Below are 13,755 nucleotides of genomic sequence, written 5' to 3'. Positions count from 1 at the left end.
GCTGAATCTTAATGAGCACCTCTCTTGGATTTGATTTTACATATGTTTTGGAAGGGAAATGGTACTGTATAGCTAATTTCTTATCAGTTTTGTGTCATGGCTGAAACCGATTTCTCAGGAATCAGTAGGTTAAGACATAGCCTTATTGGCAACTCCACAACACATTACAATTCAAGACAAAGCTCTAAAAAGAACAGATGCTTTCCCTCAAAACAATTGCTAATTAATTTGATGATCTGTAACCAAACTGAACTGACAGGCAGTTTAGTCATTACATGTATCCTTTTAAAATGTGTAATTTCCCCTTTTAATTAATTAGTTTCACTGACATCAATTTTATTTGGGTTGAGACATTTTCCCCCTCTCTATCAGAGAAAGAAAAAAAGGCACTCGGGCTTTTAAAAAAATACTTTCAAAGCAGAAATGAGGATGTCAAGACCATTTTGGGAATCCTTTTTTCCTTTTGGAAAGAAACACACTATAGCATTTTACAGTGAAATTTATCAAGTGGCTTAGCAGATACAGAATTGGCTAAACATTTCTTTTACATTCCATCCATACCAGACAATTCTTTCAAAACAAAGTATATTGCAACAGATTATAATATATATAATTTCTTAGGTTGTAGATCTAAAAGAATGAATTTGATACAGAAATGAATAGATATAAATATATTTAGCATCATCCTCTAAGTATGTCATCAATGGATCACACTGATGCGACAATGATACCAATTTCATCTCAAATCACCATATTGCAGAAAGTTGGAAGCCCCTGAAAATTATGAGTCATAATCTGCAACACTGTCTCAATGTAGGTTGATAGATGGAAATTTTTAGATTTTCTGGTCAACTCTCGGGAGAAAGAGACTGGGACAAGTCACTTAGCCAACTTCCTCACAAGGGAAGATTAGAATTAGAGACTCCCCGATCATAGTCCCTGGTTTATGACTATAATTGAGCCCAAAATTTATGTTGTTGAAGAAGACATTTGTTAAGTGAGTTTTGCCCATTTTGCCCATTTCTTGCCATAGTTGTTAAGTGAATCCGGCTTCCTCATTGACCTTGCTTGTTCAGAAGATTGGAAAAGGTGCTCACATGACTGCAGGATATTGCAACTGTCATAAATATGAATCAGTTGTTAAACATCTGAAGGTAACTGACATGAATATGGGGCTGCTGCAATGGTCATAAGCCACTTTTTTCAGAGCCATTGCAACTTCAAACGCTCGCAAAGTGAATTGCTGTAACTTGAGGATTACCTGCATAGTACAGGGAGGGCGGAAGCACACTATGCAGAGTTGACATAGTCATCACAGACTTGAGTGAGACTGGAATTTTTGATTATTTCTCTAGATTTTTGCAGGGACTGCGGTTTTAATGCCTCAACTACAGTTTTTATAATTTCTTTCCCAATTACCATATAAACATTTACTGTAAGTTTTCAATGATGACAATCAGAATGGTTTTCTGCAGACCATCACAAAGGTCTCTGGTTATATATATTTGCCATGTAACACTATGCACATTACCGTCAACAAACATTATCACGAGTAAGTTACCAGGCAGAAACACTTACCAATAAACTGTAGAAAAATTCATGAACAAAAAGCCCCATTGCACAAATCAGAAGATATAGTAGATGATAAAGGAATTCTACATCCAGGATCATGGCTCTGTACCCTCTAGTAAATGTTCCACAATTACCAACAAAACTCATCAGAAATATAATTTTGTTACAAACCTGCAGAGCAAACACAGAAGATTAATGATAATAATTGGAAGGGACCTTGTATGTCTTCTAGTCCAACCCCCTGCTTGGGCAGGAAACCCTACACCACTTCAGACAAATGGTTATCCAACATCTTTTTAAAAACTTTCAGTGTTGGAGCATTCACAACTTCTGGAGGCAAACTGATCCACTGATTAATTATTCTAACTGTCAGGAAATTTCTCCTTAGTTCTAAGTTGCTTCTCTCCTTGTTTAGTTTCCACCCATTGCTTCTTATTCTACCCTCAGGTGCTTTGGAGAATAGTTTGACTCCCTCTTCTTTGTGGCAACCCCTGAGATATTGGAACACTGCTATCATGTCTCCCCTAGCCCTTCTTTTCATTAAACCAGACATATCCAGTTCCTGCAACCATTCTCCATATGTTTTAGCCTCCAGTCCCCTAATCATCTTTGTTGCTTTGTTGCATTCTTTCTAGAATCTCAACCTCCTTTTTACACTGTAGCGACCAAAACTGTTTGTCATGTGACACTATGAGATATATACAAGAGATATAGTTGCAAAACTGTATCAGAGGACTTCCTTTGAAATATTTCCTGTTCAATCTAATACAACTAGTATTTGGGGGAACAACAACTTAATTTTTTTTAAAATATAAGAAAATTCCTAGTTTGATAAGTAAACAATTTTTCAACACATCCCAGGAAAATATATTTTACACTTACATTGAAAGCCCCCAGGAGAAACAACGTGGGCTGTAAACCTACAGAAAAAATTAATCGCAATATTGTAGAAGCTATTAAAGCCCTAATGCCATGGGGCTTGGGTAAAGCGATAACAATGGCAAGTGATATCAGCATGGCCGTCCAGAGTAAGCCTGATAAATGGGGCTCCAGTGTACCTGGCAAAAGGAAACATCCAGAATTCATTATTATTTCTTCCCCCCTCATAGCCCTTGCACTTGCCATTATTATTATTATTATTATTATTATTATTATTATTATTATTATTATTATTATCATTAACAATAATTTAAAACAATGCAGCATGCCAAACTATCGTTACTCATAGACCCCAAATTATAAGCAGAGTAAAAATAGAAAAGCTGTCCAGCAGATTCTGGGAAATGTATGATAGGGCAATCTTTTTCCAAACAAATGAACCAAGGTTTATCAATTCAGCTATTACCTTATGAATTTTCTGAAAACAAAACTTATGGACAAACTGACCCAGCTTGGCAGTTACTTTCAGGAAACATTTTCAAGATTTCCCAGAGAAATGTAATTTTCTGATTTCTTCATTTATCTTACTAAATGCTGTGATGAACTTGTGCTGCTCTTCCACTACACTTGAATAAATTAGTTTGCATTCAAATAAATGTATCAGTGGCCTGCCCCAATGACAATTCTTCTATTGTGGATCTTTAAGCCTGTAAATTTTGCAAGTATTGAAGAAATACTATTTTAATCAGGATTGTAAAACCTAGATCTGCTTGGATCTAATACCAAATATTAATAACCTGAAGATGACAGCATCTCCCAGCATGTTATTCTACTCCTTAGGAGAGGCATCTGTTCCTTGTCAATTGAAATGACATGCCTCTAAAGAATTCCGGTCATTGTAGTTGGTTACAGTGATTTGGTATGAGATTTTCTTCTTCCCGAAGCAACAGCGAATTTTAAGCTAAGATAAAATACAACATGCCTTAATTTGACCTTTGCACAGTTCAGTGTGAACTGACCTAACTTTACCCTGAGGATTAGAGTTACCATTTCTTTAGACTGAATGTTTCTGCAAAAGTTTAAGCATGGTTCTTAATTCAACAATGTATGAAAACGTATACCAATGTCCTTATTTTAAAACAAAATTATGCAAAAATATTATGCATCATTATAATGCATATACTTTAAATAGGCATTCAAGGATATTTAAATACATCTTTTTCAAAATTGAATAAGAAACTGGATGGAAGTATCAATAAAAACCATCTGGACCAGAAAGCAAGCACTCTGAAATGATTTTGAAATGTCTTAATGGCAAATGTTAATTTTCTGATGTGTGCAGTTAGAACTAATTATTCTAATCATCTAATTATTCCCATCTTCCAGGCTTTGTCACAGCAAACACTTAGAGTATAATGTTTTTTGGTGGTATTGATTAGCTTAAGTGAACTTGATAAATTAACAGGTGATTTGACAAAGTAATATTCACTATTCCTGATAGTCCGAATTTTGTTTCCTGTCTTGGAATATATAATTTTTAAAAATTGAGGGAGAATCTGAAGGGCAAACAAAGACAATGCTAGAAGTAGTATGAAAAGGGACAGCAGTGATTTTAATTATACTGGTTCTCGCTCAACTTCTTTGATATCTAAAAAAAGGTTTAGCTGTTCTCGTGCCTTCTTTAAGGGATGTGTAATAATTATTCTCTGTTTGCATATTTACACATAATATTTGTAAATAAGACAGACATCAGAAAAGTCCAATTTCCAAAATCAGAATAAAATATACCAGGAATGGTCAACTATGGCTCCCTTACGACCTGTGGACTTCAATTCAACTCATCTCTGGGGTCATGGTGGTCTACTCCTAAATTATACTCTCAATACTTTCTTCTCAGGTTTCTCATCATTTAGGAAATGGTGAATCGCTTAGCATCACAATTAGTGTTGTAGCTGCCAAAGTTATATCCTTCATTTACTTCTCCCTCTGCCTCAGAACTTTGTAGTGTAACTATTAAATTCTATGTTTCATATACTTGAAATATTGGTACCTCCTTTGATTCCTTTAAATGGATAGAAAAATGCTACCAGTAGATTCATAAGGACTGCAAGGTTGAATGAAATACTGCTCCAGAAAGACATGTTGCGGGAACACCAATACAAGATATGCTGAGCTGCAAAATCAGGAAAACAAATGTTTGATGGATTCAAAGGTATTTTTTTAAGAAGGAATAAATTTTAAAAACAAACATATATTACCAGCTTTTCCTAGAATGACACACTAGCCACAAGAGTAATCTTTATCATTTGATTTAAGTATCTTTTTAATTGCTCTTTGCAAAGTTCAAAAGTTCATGTGGGGTTTTTTTCCAGATCAAATATCACATTAAACATGAACTAGCTTTTATATAACCATTTACACTTGTAAATACCAAACGAACAGAAATCAGGTGTGCAAAATACCCATGTACAAGTTTATAACAGTGAAATTTTAGTTTCAGATTAAAACTGCACGTTGCCGGTTAAAATTTAACCTTAATTTTTTTTATTTATTTTTTATCAAACTACATTGCGCACACCTGCCAGATTGGGATCCATAGGAGAAGATGCTTCCATCAAGGTGACAAAAACAGTGCTGCACAATCTGCTCCATCACTATTTTTCATACATGCGGTGTGATGAGGTAAGGACAAAAGACACTATGCAACCTAAAACCATATATCTATTGGACCTGATGGACTATGTACGTACTTCTTAAAAATATTTCCACTGTTACAGCTGAAAAATCTTTCAGGACCAACTCCATACCCAACCTCTGGTCACTAGACATGGTGATCCCTATCTTCAAAAAGGGAGACCCCAGACAAGTTGAAAATTACAGAACAATCTCTCTATGCTGCATCACCTGCAAAATTATGGAATCAATAATTAACTAATCCAGTACCCTCCTCTTAGCAACCTACTCTCTAATAAACAATTTGGTTTCAGAAAAAAATTATCCTGTAATCTGCAACTTCTACCCAGCAAAAACATATGGACCAAAAAACTTCATTAGGGCAAAGCAATAGATGCAATTTACATAGAGTTTTGTAAAGCCTTTGATTCAGTGTTACAGGACAAACTATTTCTAAAACTAAAATCTTATGGAATCTCTGGACATAACTGGGTAACTGCATTCCTGTCAAACAGACAACAAGTGGTCAAAATAGGGAACACCCTATCAAATCCTGTACCTGTTAAAAGCAGCGTCCCCCAAGGCAGCTTTCTAGAACCAACACTCTTTATAATCTACACAAATTAACTTTGCGATCATATTAGAAGCAATTGCATCCTCTGTCAATGATGTAAAACTATTTAACGCCACTGACAATACTTGTACCCCAAAAGACCTTGACTTTCTGTCAGAATAGTCAAACAACTGGCAACTCCAAATCTCAACCAACAAATGCTTTGTTTTACACATTGGCAAAAAAGAATCAGAACACAAAATACAAACTGAGTGGGCATAACCTTGTAGACATCTCTTATTCTGTCAAGGATCTTGAAGTCCTTGACAGAGTAATCATATCTAATCATATCTAATGATCTAAGTGCCAAAGCCCAATGTAACAACATCACCAAATCCTATACTCCTCTGCTCGCACCAGTATAATTTATCACCGCCAGATTTGAAATTCTGGGCTTAGACAACTTAGAACTATTCCACCTTCGAATCTACAATGTCCTACCTGTCCATAACTACTTCAGCTTCATTTGCAACAATATATGAGCACACAATAGATACAAATTTAAAGTGAATCACTGCAAACTTGATTGCAGGAAATATGACTTCAGCAGAGTCATATTTCAGAGTGGTCAATGCCTGGAATACAGTACCCAACTCTGTGGTTTCACCCCCAAGCCCCCAAATTTTACCTTAGACTGTCTACTGTTGACCTCACCCCATTCCTAAGAGGTCTGTAGGGAGCCTAACCGTCCCTGTCCTAATGTCCCCTTTTACTTTTATTCATTTCATGTATTCAAATTATGTATATACTTATCTGCATTATCTAATATGAGATTGACAAAATAAATAAATAAATAAAATAAAAGTGTGCAGTGTTGTTTTTGCCATTTATTCCCCTTGATCCCCTTTGTGGATGGATCTGGGTTATACAACTGGGGGAAAACACATAGACACAAAATGCTGGAAGAGGAACATATTAAAATTTGTTACACAATAACTCAGAAAATGCCCAAAATCAAACAAAAAAAAAGCTTGACTTTAGGACCAAGTACTCCAGAAGTACTCCAGAAAATTTTCTTACCTCTCATAAAACTTGTAATACCCTTCTTCCCCCATCCCACCAAAAAATAAAAAACCCAACAGTGACAAACTGTGACCCAGTCTATTTTGGCACAAGAAGACTATGCTAAGATCCCAAGTTTTGGAGCAGCAGATTCCCAGCAATAAACTGTAGGATTAGCAAGAAATATCTGGCAGCAAAAGAGAACTGTGTTTTGTCTTAGTAAGTGACAAGTTCCCAGTCTGTGTTGAACCCACATTCAAATGACTTACATTCCCTAGCTTTTCATGTTCAGTTTAAACATTGACAGTTTATCTTGTTTGTTCACATAAAATCTGTGCATGAAGCTCCACTGACATTTGTACAGATCTCAACATTTCCTTGAAAGCCTACTTCTTTTAAAACAAGACAGGTTGAAAACTTGTGTTTGAAAAAAGAGTACTCAAGGAGAAAGAGAAGACCCCAGACAATCCAAATGCTGCTCATTACTGTAGCTTAATGAGGAAATGAAATCATAGAATTATAAGACTAGAAGGGACCTTAGAGATCTTCAACCCCTTGCTTATGGAAATATTATAGAAGTAGCCCCTTCCCCAACCTCTGCAAATATTGCTCACTCACATTATATGATGGGGCTATTTGTCTCCAGCCTTCATTTTATGTGTTTTTCACTACAGGATGTCTTCCCAAACCTGGCCAGATGTGTCATCTGCTAGCCATGCCCACCCCCAGTTTAGCAAAGGGCGAAAGTTGCAATACGTCAAGTGATAACAACATGCCATTGTGAGTTTGACATCCCTGTTGTAGGCTATCAGACAAAATGAGAGTGATAAGAGTGTTATATTGTACAGAATGACTGTCCTTCATTAAGCCTTAGATGGCAAGGAGCTCTAGAGAACATAAGCTCAAATCCGACATGTATACAGTACATAATGTGTATATGTATTCCACTGGTTTTAAATGTGAATCTAATGTTTTGAATAGTGTTCTGCTTTCCTAAATCTGTGATTTAGGAAACGGCATGTGCTGAATGAGATGAGACTCATTTACCTCAGCAATATCTATAATGAATTAAACATGCTATTTTAATGCTTCTGCTCGCAAAATGGATGTTCCTTCACTGAGCAATCAGATGAAATCCAGAGAATGTGGTATTTGGATCAACCTTTTAGTCATTTCAAAGGGATGTATCTTTTAGTATTTTTTTCACAATTCATTTTTAGTATTCCTTTCCTTCCTTTCTATCCCCACATAGTAGCTGAAACTATATACAAGCCATCAGGTGTGAACTTGCATGATAGCAATACAGGTAATTTTTAATTGTATGTATGTTTGGTTTTTTATATTAATGGGTTTTTAATCGTTTTTAGTATTGGATTATTATTGTACGCTGTTTTATGATTGCTGTTAGCCGCCCCGAGTCTTCAGAGAGGGGCAGCATATAAATCCAATAAATAAATAAATAAATAACTTACATCCACTTATCTAGTAATTGTTTGAAGTTAAAACATGGGGAAAATGATTTACGAGTGGTTTTTACATAGCATCCCCACAGTCACATTAGCAAAATTGGGACACTTGAGCCACAAATTTCTGGCAAGCAAAGTCAGTGGGGGAATCTAGAGTCACTCTAACAATGATTCTCTTAACAACTGCAGTGGTTCCCATAACAACTGTGGCCAAACAAAAAAAAAAAGGTTGTAAAATTGACCGTGATTCATTAACAACAGCCTTACTTGGCAATAGAAATTCTGCTCCCCATTGTGGTTGTTAAATCAAGGATTATCTATATCACACAAGAGACGCATGAATGCCTGTTAGTATTGAGACTGCATAGTTTACTCCAAGGTCTGCTATTCAAGCGGGAAAATTGAGACTGTTGATTGGTTGAGCCATCTGATAGCTCCCTATAAAAGAGGAAGCTGTCAGTTTGGCTCTTTGCTGGATCTTTTTCACTCTTACAATAAAGAGCTGTTGTTTAAGCTGGTCTCAAGCCTCTTCAGTCCCAGGATTTAACAAGTTCTATTTATTATTATTTATAGTTCCACCTTAGAAGTAACTTGAGGACCCGGATTGTGGGGGCAATATGCTGGCTCTCTTAAAAAGTGCTATTGCTAACATGTTGTAAGTCACCCTGAGTCTAAGGAGAAGGGCGGCATAAAAATCGAATGAATGAATGAATGAATGAATGAATGAATGAATGAATGAATGAATAAATAATTGCTTAGAAAAGCACGATTGGGGGACAGTTGGCATTGCTATCTGCTCTACAACAACAACAAGAAGAACAAGCTAATACATGCAATATTTATTCCATCCAGGTGGTGATAATAGCTTAGAAGGTTGGAAGATGTAGATATAGTAATCAGGCTAAATATAAGACATCGTGTCTTCCCGTATTAAAGACAAGTCTTTAAGCATCCAATAAAATGGATTAGAGTAGTTCAAGAAATATTATGCCATGATAAAATTGTTAGTTTTTTTGTTAATTCCAGCAGAGTTGCTTTAAACTAAAGCAGACTAATATACGGTAAATAAAACGAAAACTGCTAGAGGTTGGTTGTATAGTTTAGCCACAAGGTTGCAACCTGCACAAAGATCTGGGAACTGAGCTGACAGCCCAGCTCACCCTGCAATGGGGTGAGCTCCCATTCCTTGCCCCAGATGCTGCCAACCTAGCAAGAAAGCATGTAAATGCAAATAGATTAATAGGTACCACTTCAGTGGCAAGGTAAGAGTGTTTTGAGCGCCTCTAGCATATAGCCATGATGGCCACATGACCACAGAAAATGTTTTTGGACAACACTGGTTCCCTCAGCCAAAAAATAGAGAAGAGTACCAGATTCTGGAGTATCAAGCTCTAGAGTTAGGCATGACTGGACATGGTTAGAATCATTTAGCTGCTTCCTTGTGCTGTATATTTAAAACATTAATTGATATAATGGGAATAAATAACAACAGGCTCAAGCAGTGTTTATAAGCAAAGCCCTTCTGGAAACCTGAGAGTAGGACGTTTGTATGGAAAAAAGGAAAGGAAAAGAAAGGGGGGGGGGGAGATGAAAACAAAAAGCCACGGAAATCTAACATTTCTTTTGTTTCAGGGGAAAAACTTCCCAATTTTATATCTGGAATTATTATACAATATTATACAATAACCTTTTGTGTTCCCAGCCCAAACTTACCTCTTAGCTTTTTTTGCCAGTTCATTTCATTAAAAAGGTCTTCAGAACTCATAAAGAAATCATTGATTTTGCTGCCTTGCTCATCCCTCTCTGTAGTGTAGTAAACCCGGAGTTTAGATTCTTTGGTGAGGAACTCACATATGCTGGGCACAGGGAAGACTATTTGCTCCATAGTACGATCTGATCTTACTATCTGCATGAAAAGATTAAACAGTTAATTTGCACGGCGTATGGTCGCAACAAGATTATATTATTTCTCAGTATGCAAAACTTGGTATCTTTAAAAATATTTGCTGATTTGCATTCCTGTTGACACTGATAATTCTATTGCCACAATTTCTTTTCACATTTCAAGTCACTTAGGAAAAGGAGGTTATTTCCTCATCAGAATTGTTACAAAAATTATATTATTTCAGTTGTTAACCAAGTATTGCTTGGGTAGATGGATAATTTTCTCCTTCCTTCCTTCCTTCCTTCCTTCCTTCCTTCCTCCCCCCCTCCCATCCTCCATCTTGCTGTTCCAATTGAAATGATTTTGGCGTACAAAAAGTCATACAAGACAAATAAACCTGCACTGGTCATTTCCATCCAAACTTACTTAGGAATCAGACAATACCTAAATCAAATCCAATCAATATAATCACTTCTTCCTATTTTTAAATTGATTCCATGAATTAAAAATAAGAAGATGATTATGTGAAAATTTTAAACATGTACATTTCCTCAAAGAGCTAGTTATTTTTGTTTCATAAAAGCAATGAATTGCGGTGTGTGTGTGAGAGAGAGATAGCATTTGAGTGGGTTAATACAATGTAATACAATCTGTGTGATTTAAGAATTTGAGATATTTTGTAATATTGCTTGAAAGGTAACTTTCATATGTGAAGCCCCAGAGCATTATGGAACTAGAGCATGACTTCCAGGAACCTGAGAAGCTGCTCAATATTTTAGAGGCAGTGCGCACTTACATCCCCTTTTGGCACGCAAACAAAAAAAGGTTTGCCATCACTGGTCTAGGGTTTGTGCTGTATATCTCAGTTGGTCTGTCTAATGAAGGAAACAAGATGATCCTAAAGAGCCAATTCCACTGCCTTTCCTGATACTATTTCATTTCCACTGTAAGGAGTTACTTATGCTTAGCCCAAGACTTTTCCTAAAGCATACTTTCAATTTGTTTACTTTAAAAAAATCTACAGTTGCCCAATTAAAACACATTTTCAAAGTATTAGCCTTTAAAAAAAAAGAAAGAAAGAAAAATGAAGTAGAATCATTTTTGGAAGAACTCAGATTCATTAAAGATTGAGTGGAATTTTTTTGTAACTAGTTATTACAATTATAAACCAATCCATTACACTCCATCTTGAAACTAATAATCTACTTTCCAACAAACAATTTGGCTTCATGAAACAATTAACCTGTAATCTGCAACTCTTACATTGCAAAAACATATGTACTACTCAACCTGATCAGGGTAAATCAATAGACAAAATCTACATTGACTTTGTAAAGCCTTTGATTCTGTAGTTCACGGCTAAAAGCTTCATAAACTAAAGTCCTAGACCACTGCATGATTGGTTAACAGCATTCATGTCTAAAAGAGAACAAGTGGTCAAAATAGGTAGTGCCATATCTAATCCAGCTCCTGTCGACAGTGGAGTCCCTCAAGGCAGTGTTTTAGGACCAGCTCTCTTCATACTCTACATAAACGATCTTTGTGACCATATTACAAGTAACTGTGTTCTCTTTGCCGATGATATTAAACTATTTAATACCACCGGGTAAAAAGAATCAGAATACTAAATACATACTTGGAAAAAATGAACTGGTAGCTGACCTTCACTCTGCCTTGGAATACTCATATCCAATGACCTAAGTACTAGAGCCCACTGTAACAACATTGCCAAAAAAGCATTAAAAGTGACAAATCTAATCTTACGTAGCTTCTTCTCTAGAAACACTGAACTGCTAACCAGAGCATTCAAAACATTTGTCAGGCCAATATTTGAATACAGCTCATCTGTATGGAAACCATATTGCATAACTGACATTAATACAATTGAGAGAGTCCAGAAATACTTCACAAGAATAGTCCTTCACTCCTCCTCTCAAAACAAATTACCTTATTCCTCCAGACTTCAAATACTACAGTTAAACAATTTACAACTACGTCACCTCTGAACTGATTTAACTGTTGTTCATAAAATCACACACCATAACATCCTTCCTGTTAGTGACTACTTCACCTTCAACAACAACAACACAAGAACACGTAAAAGATACAAACTAAATGTAAATCGCTCCAAACTAGACTGCAGAAAATACGACTTCAGCAACAGAGTGATCAATGCCTGGAACTCACTACTGGACTCTGTTGTTTCTTCCCCTAACCCTAAATCTTCAACCTTAAATTATCTACTGTTGACCTCTCCCCTTTTCTGAGAGGTCTGTAAGGGGCATGCATAAGCACACTATTGTGCCTACAGTCTCTGTCATACTGTCCTATTATCCTACTTTGTTACATTAACACAAACTGTACTTCTATACTTGTTCGACAAATAAAATAAATAAGTAAATTCAGGACATGCAGTAGAATTCAATTATTATTTTATTAGACTATGTAAGACCTACATCAAATTGTTAATTTTCTTTTTACTGTTCCATTTAAGATTAATTAGATATAATTTGAGATATTTACCTCAATTTGAGCTGTATGCTTGGCATAGAATTCCAAAGCTTCATCTCCATCTATTTGGCCTCCAGGCTTCAACATGTTTTGCAATTCTTTGTTGTGGCGAGCAAGCTATAAAATAAATGAACAATTTTGAAGAGAAGGAAACGTTTACTTAAAAAAATAAAATAAAGCAAAGCAAAAACTCAAAACTTGAAAGATTAAATTGCAAATTATAGAAATATCTGACTTTACTTAAAAACAAATCAATTATTGACTGGGTCAGTTTAAATCAATGTTAAATTATCAATACTAATACTGTACTAGATAAGTACTGCTACTCTGTACTTAAGCTACTGAATATAAATAGGGAATACCCCACATTCACTAGCACTGATGTTACCTAGTCAGGTAATGAAACATCTACAAGCAAACAACAAAACCTAGAGCAAATCAAAGGACTCCTCTCTCCAATCTTTGTTAGGGTAGTTTAAAATGCATCCCCCAAAAGTTTGGCAAATTGAGTATGAGAATGACCAGACAAAAAGTACAACCCTTACTTTGCAAAAAGCCACTAGTAAGCAATCCTTTCTGTTATTTATGAATAATGCTAAAGAAACTATTTTCAAAATGAAAACAGTTTGGTTCTATTTTCAATCTGTCAGTCACTGTGTGACCAGAGGTTTAGTTTTCCAAGCTTTTGGACTCATGCTGGGTCCCCTCTTCAGGGAGTTTTCTGTACCAGAATGTGTGCTTTGGGCTATTGTGTGTGATGTAGTTATATAGTACCTGATGTGTGTAGCTTTTTTAGATGTCGATTGGGGTATTGATGGCTGGCTATTAAGTAATTGGCTGTTGTTTCATTGTGCTGCTAAAGCCTTTCATAAACTGGTGGTAAATCAGCACTCTTTTTGACTGATGAGGGGTTGCAATCACTTCCCTGGCTGGTTTTGTGCCTGCTCATCCAACAATCTTAGAAGCTGCAACATTGAATGTATGTCCTTGTTCATTGCAGTGTGAGGCTACCAATCGTTCTCTTTTATTTGGAGTGTACTAAGTCTGTTACTATATATGAGGTATATCAGCTTGAGACAGACTAAAGCAGTGTTTCCCAACCTTGATAACTTGAAGATATCTGGACTTCAACTCCCAGAATCCCCCAGCCAGCA

General features: G+C 36.0%; 1 protein-coding gene across 4 annotated transcripts in view; it reads right to left on the bottom strand.

Annotated features, from left to right (window-relative positions):
- Nucleotides 1-13,755, bottom strand: part of ITPR1 (inositol 1,4,5-trisphosphate receptor type 1) — a 305,443-nt gene that overhangs the window by 45,743 nt on the left and 245,945 nt on the right. For all 4 annotated transcript variants that reach the window (XM_070738264.1, XM_070738266.1, XM_070738262.1 and 1 more), the window contains 5 exons: nucleotides 12,614-12,718; nucleotides 9,919-10,111; nucleotides 4,502-4,624; nucleotides 2,455-2,630; nucleotides 1,579-1,743 (listed from right to left, as the gene is read on the bottom strand). In XM_070738264.1, coding sequence (XP_070594365.1) covers nucleotides 1,579-1,743; nucleotides 2,455-2,630; nucleotides 4,502-4,624; nucleotides 9,919-10,111; nucleotides 12,614-12,718 — 762 coding nt within the window. The remainder of the gene's footprint in view (nucleotides 1-1,578; nucleotides 1,744-2,454; nucleotides 2,631-4,501; nucleotides 4,625-9,918; nucleotides 10,112-12,613; nucleotides 12,719-13,755) is intronic.

The sequence above is a fragment of the Erythrolamprus reginae genome, chromosome 2 (assembly GCF_031021105.1).
Source record: "Erythrolamprus reginae isolate rEryReg1 chromosome 2, rEryReg1.hap1, whole genome shotgun sequence".
NCBI classification, from domain to species: domain Eukaryota; kingdom Metazoa; phylum Chordata; class Lepidosauria; order Squamata; family Dipsadidae; genus Erythrolamprus; species Erythrolamprus reginae.
This window is presented reverse-complemented; position numbering and strand designations above follow the sequence as displayed.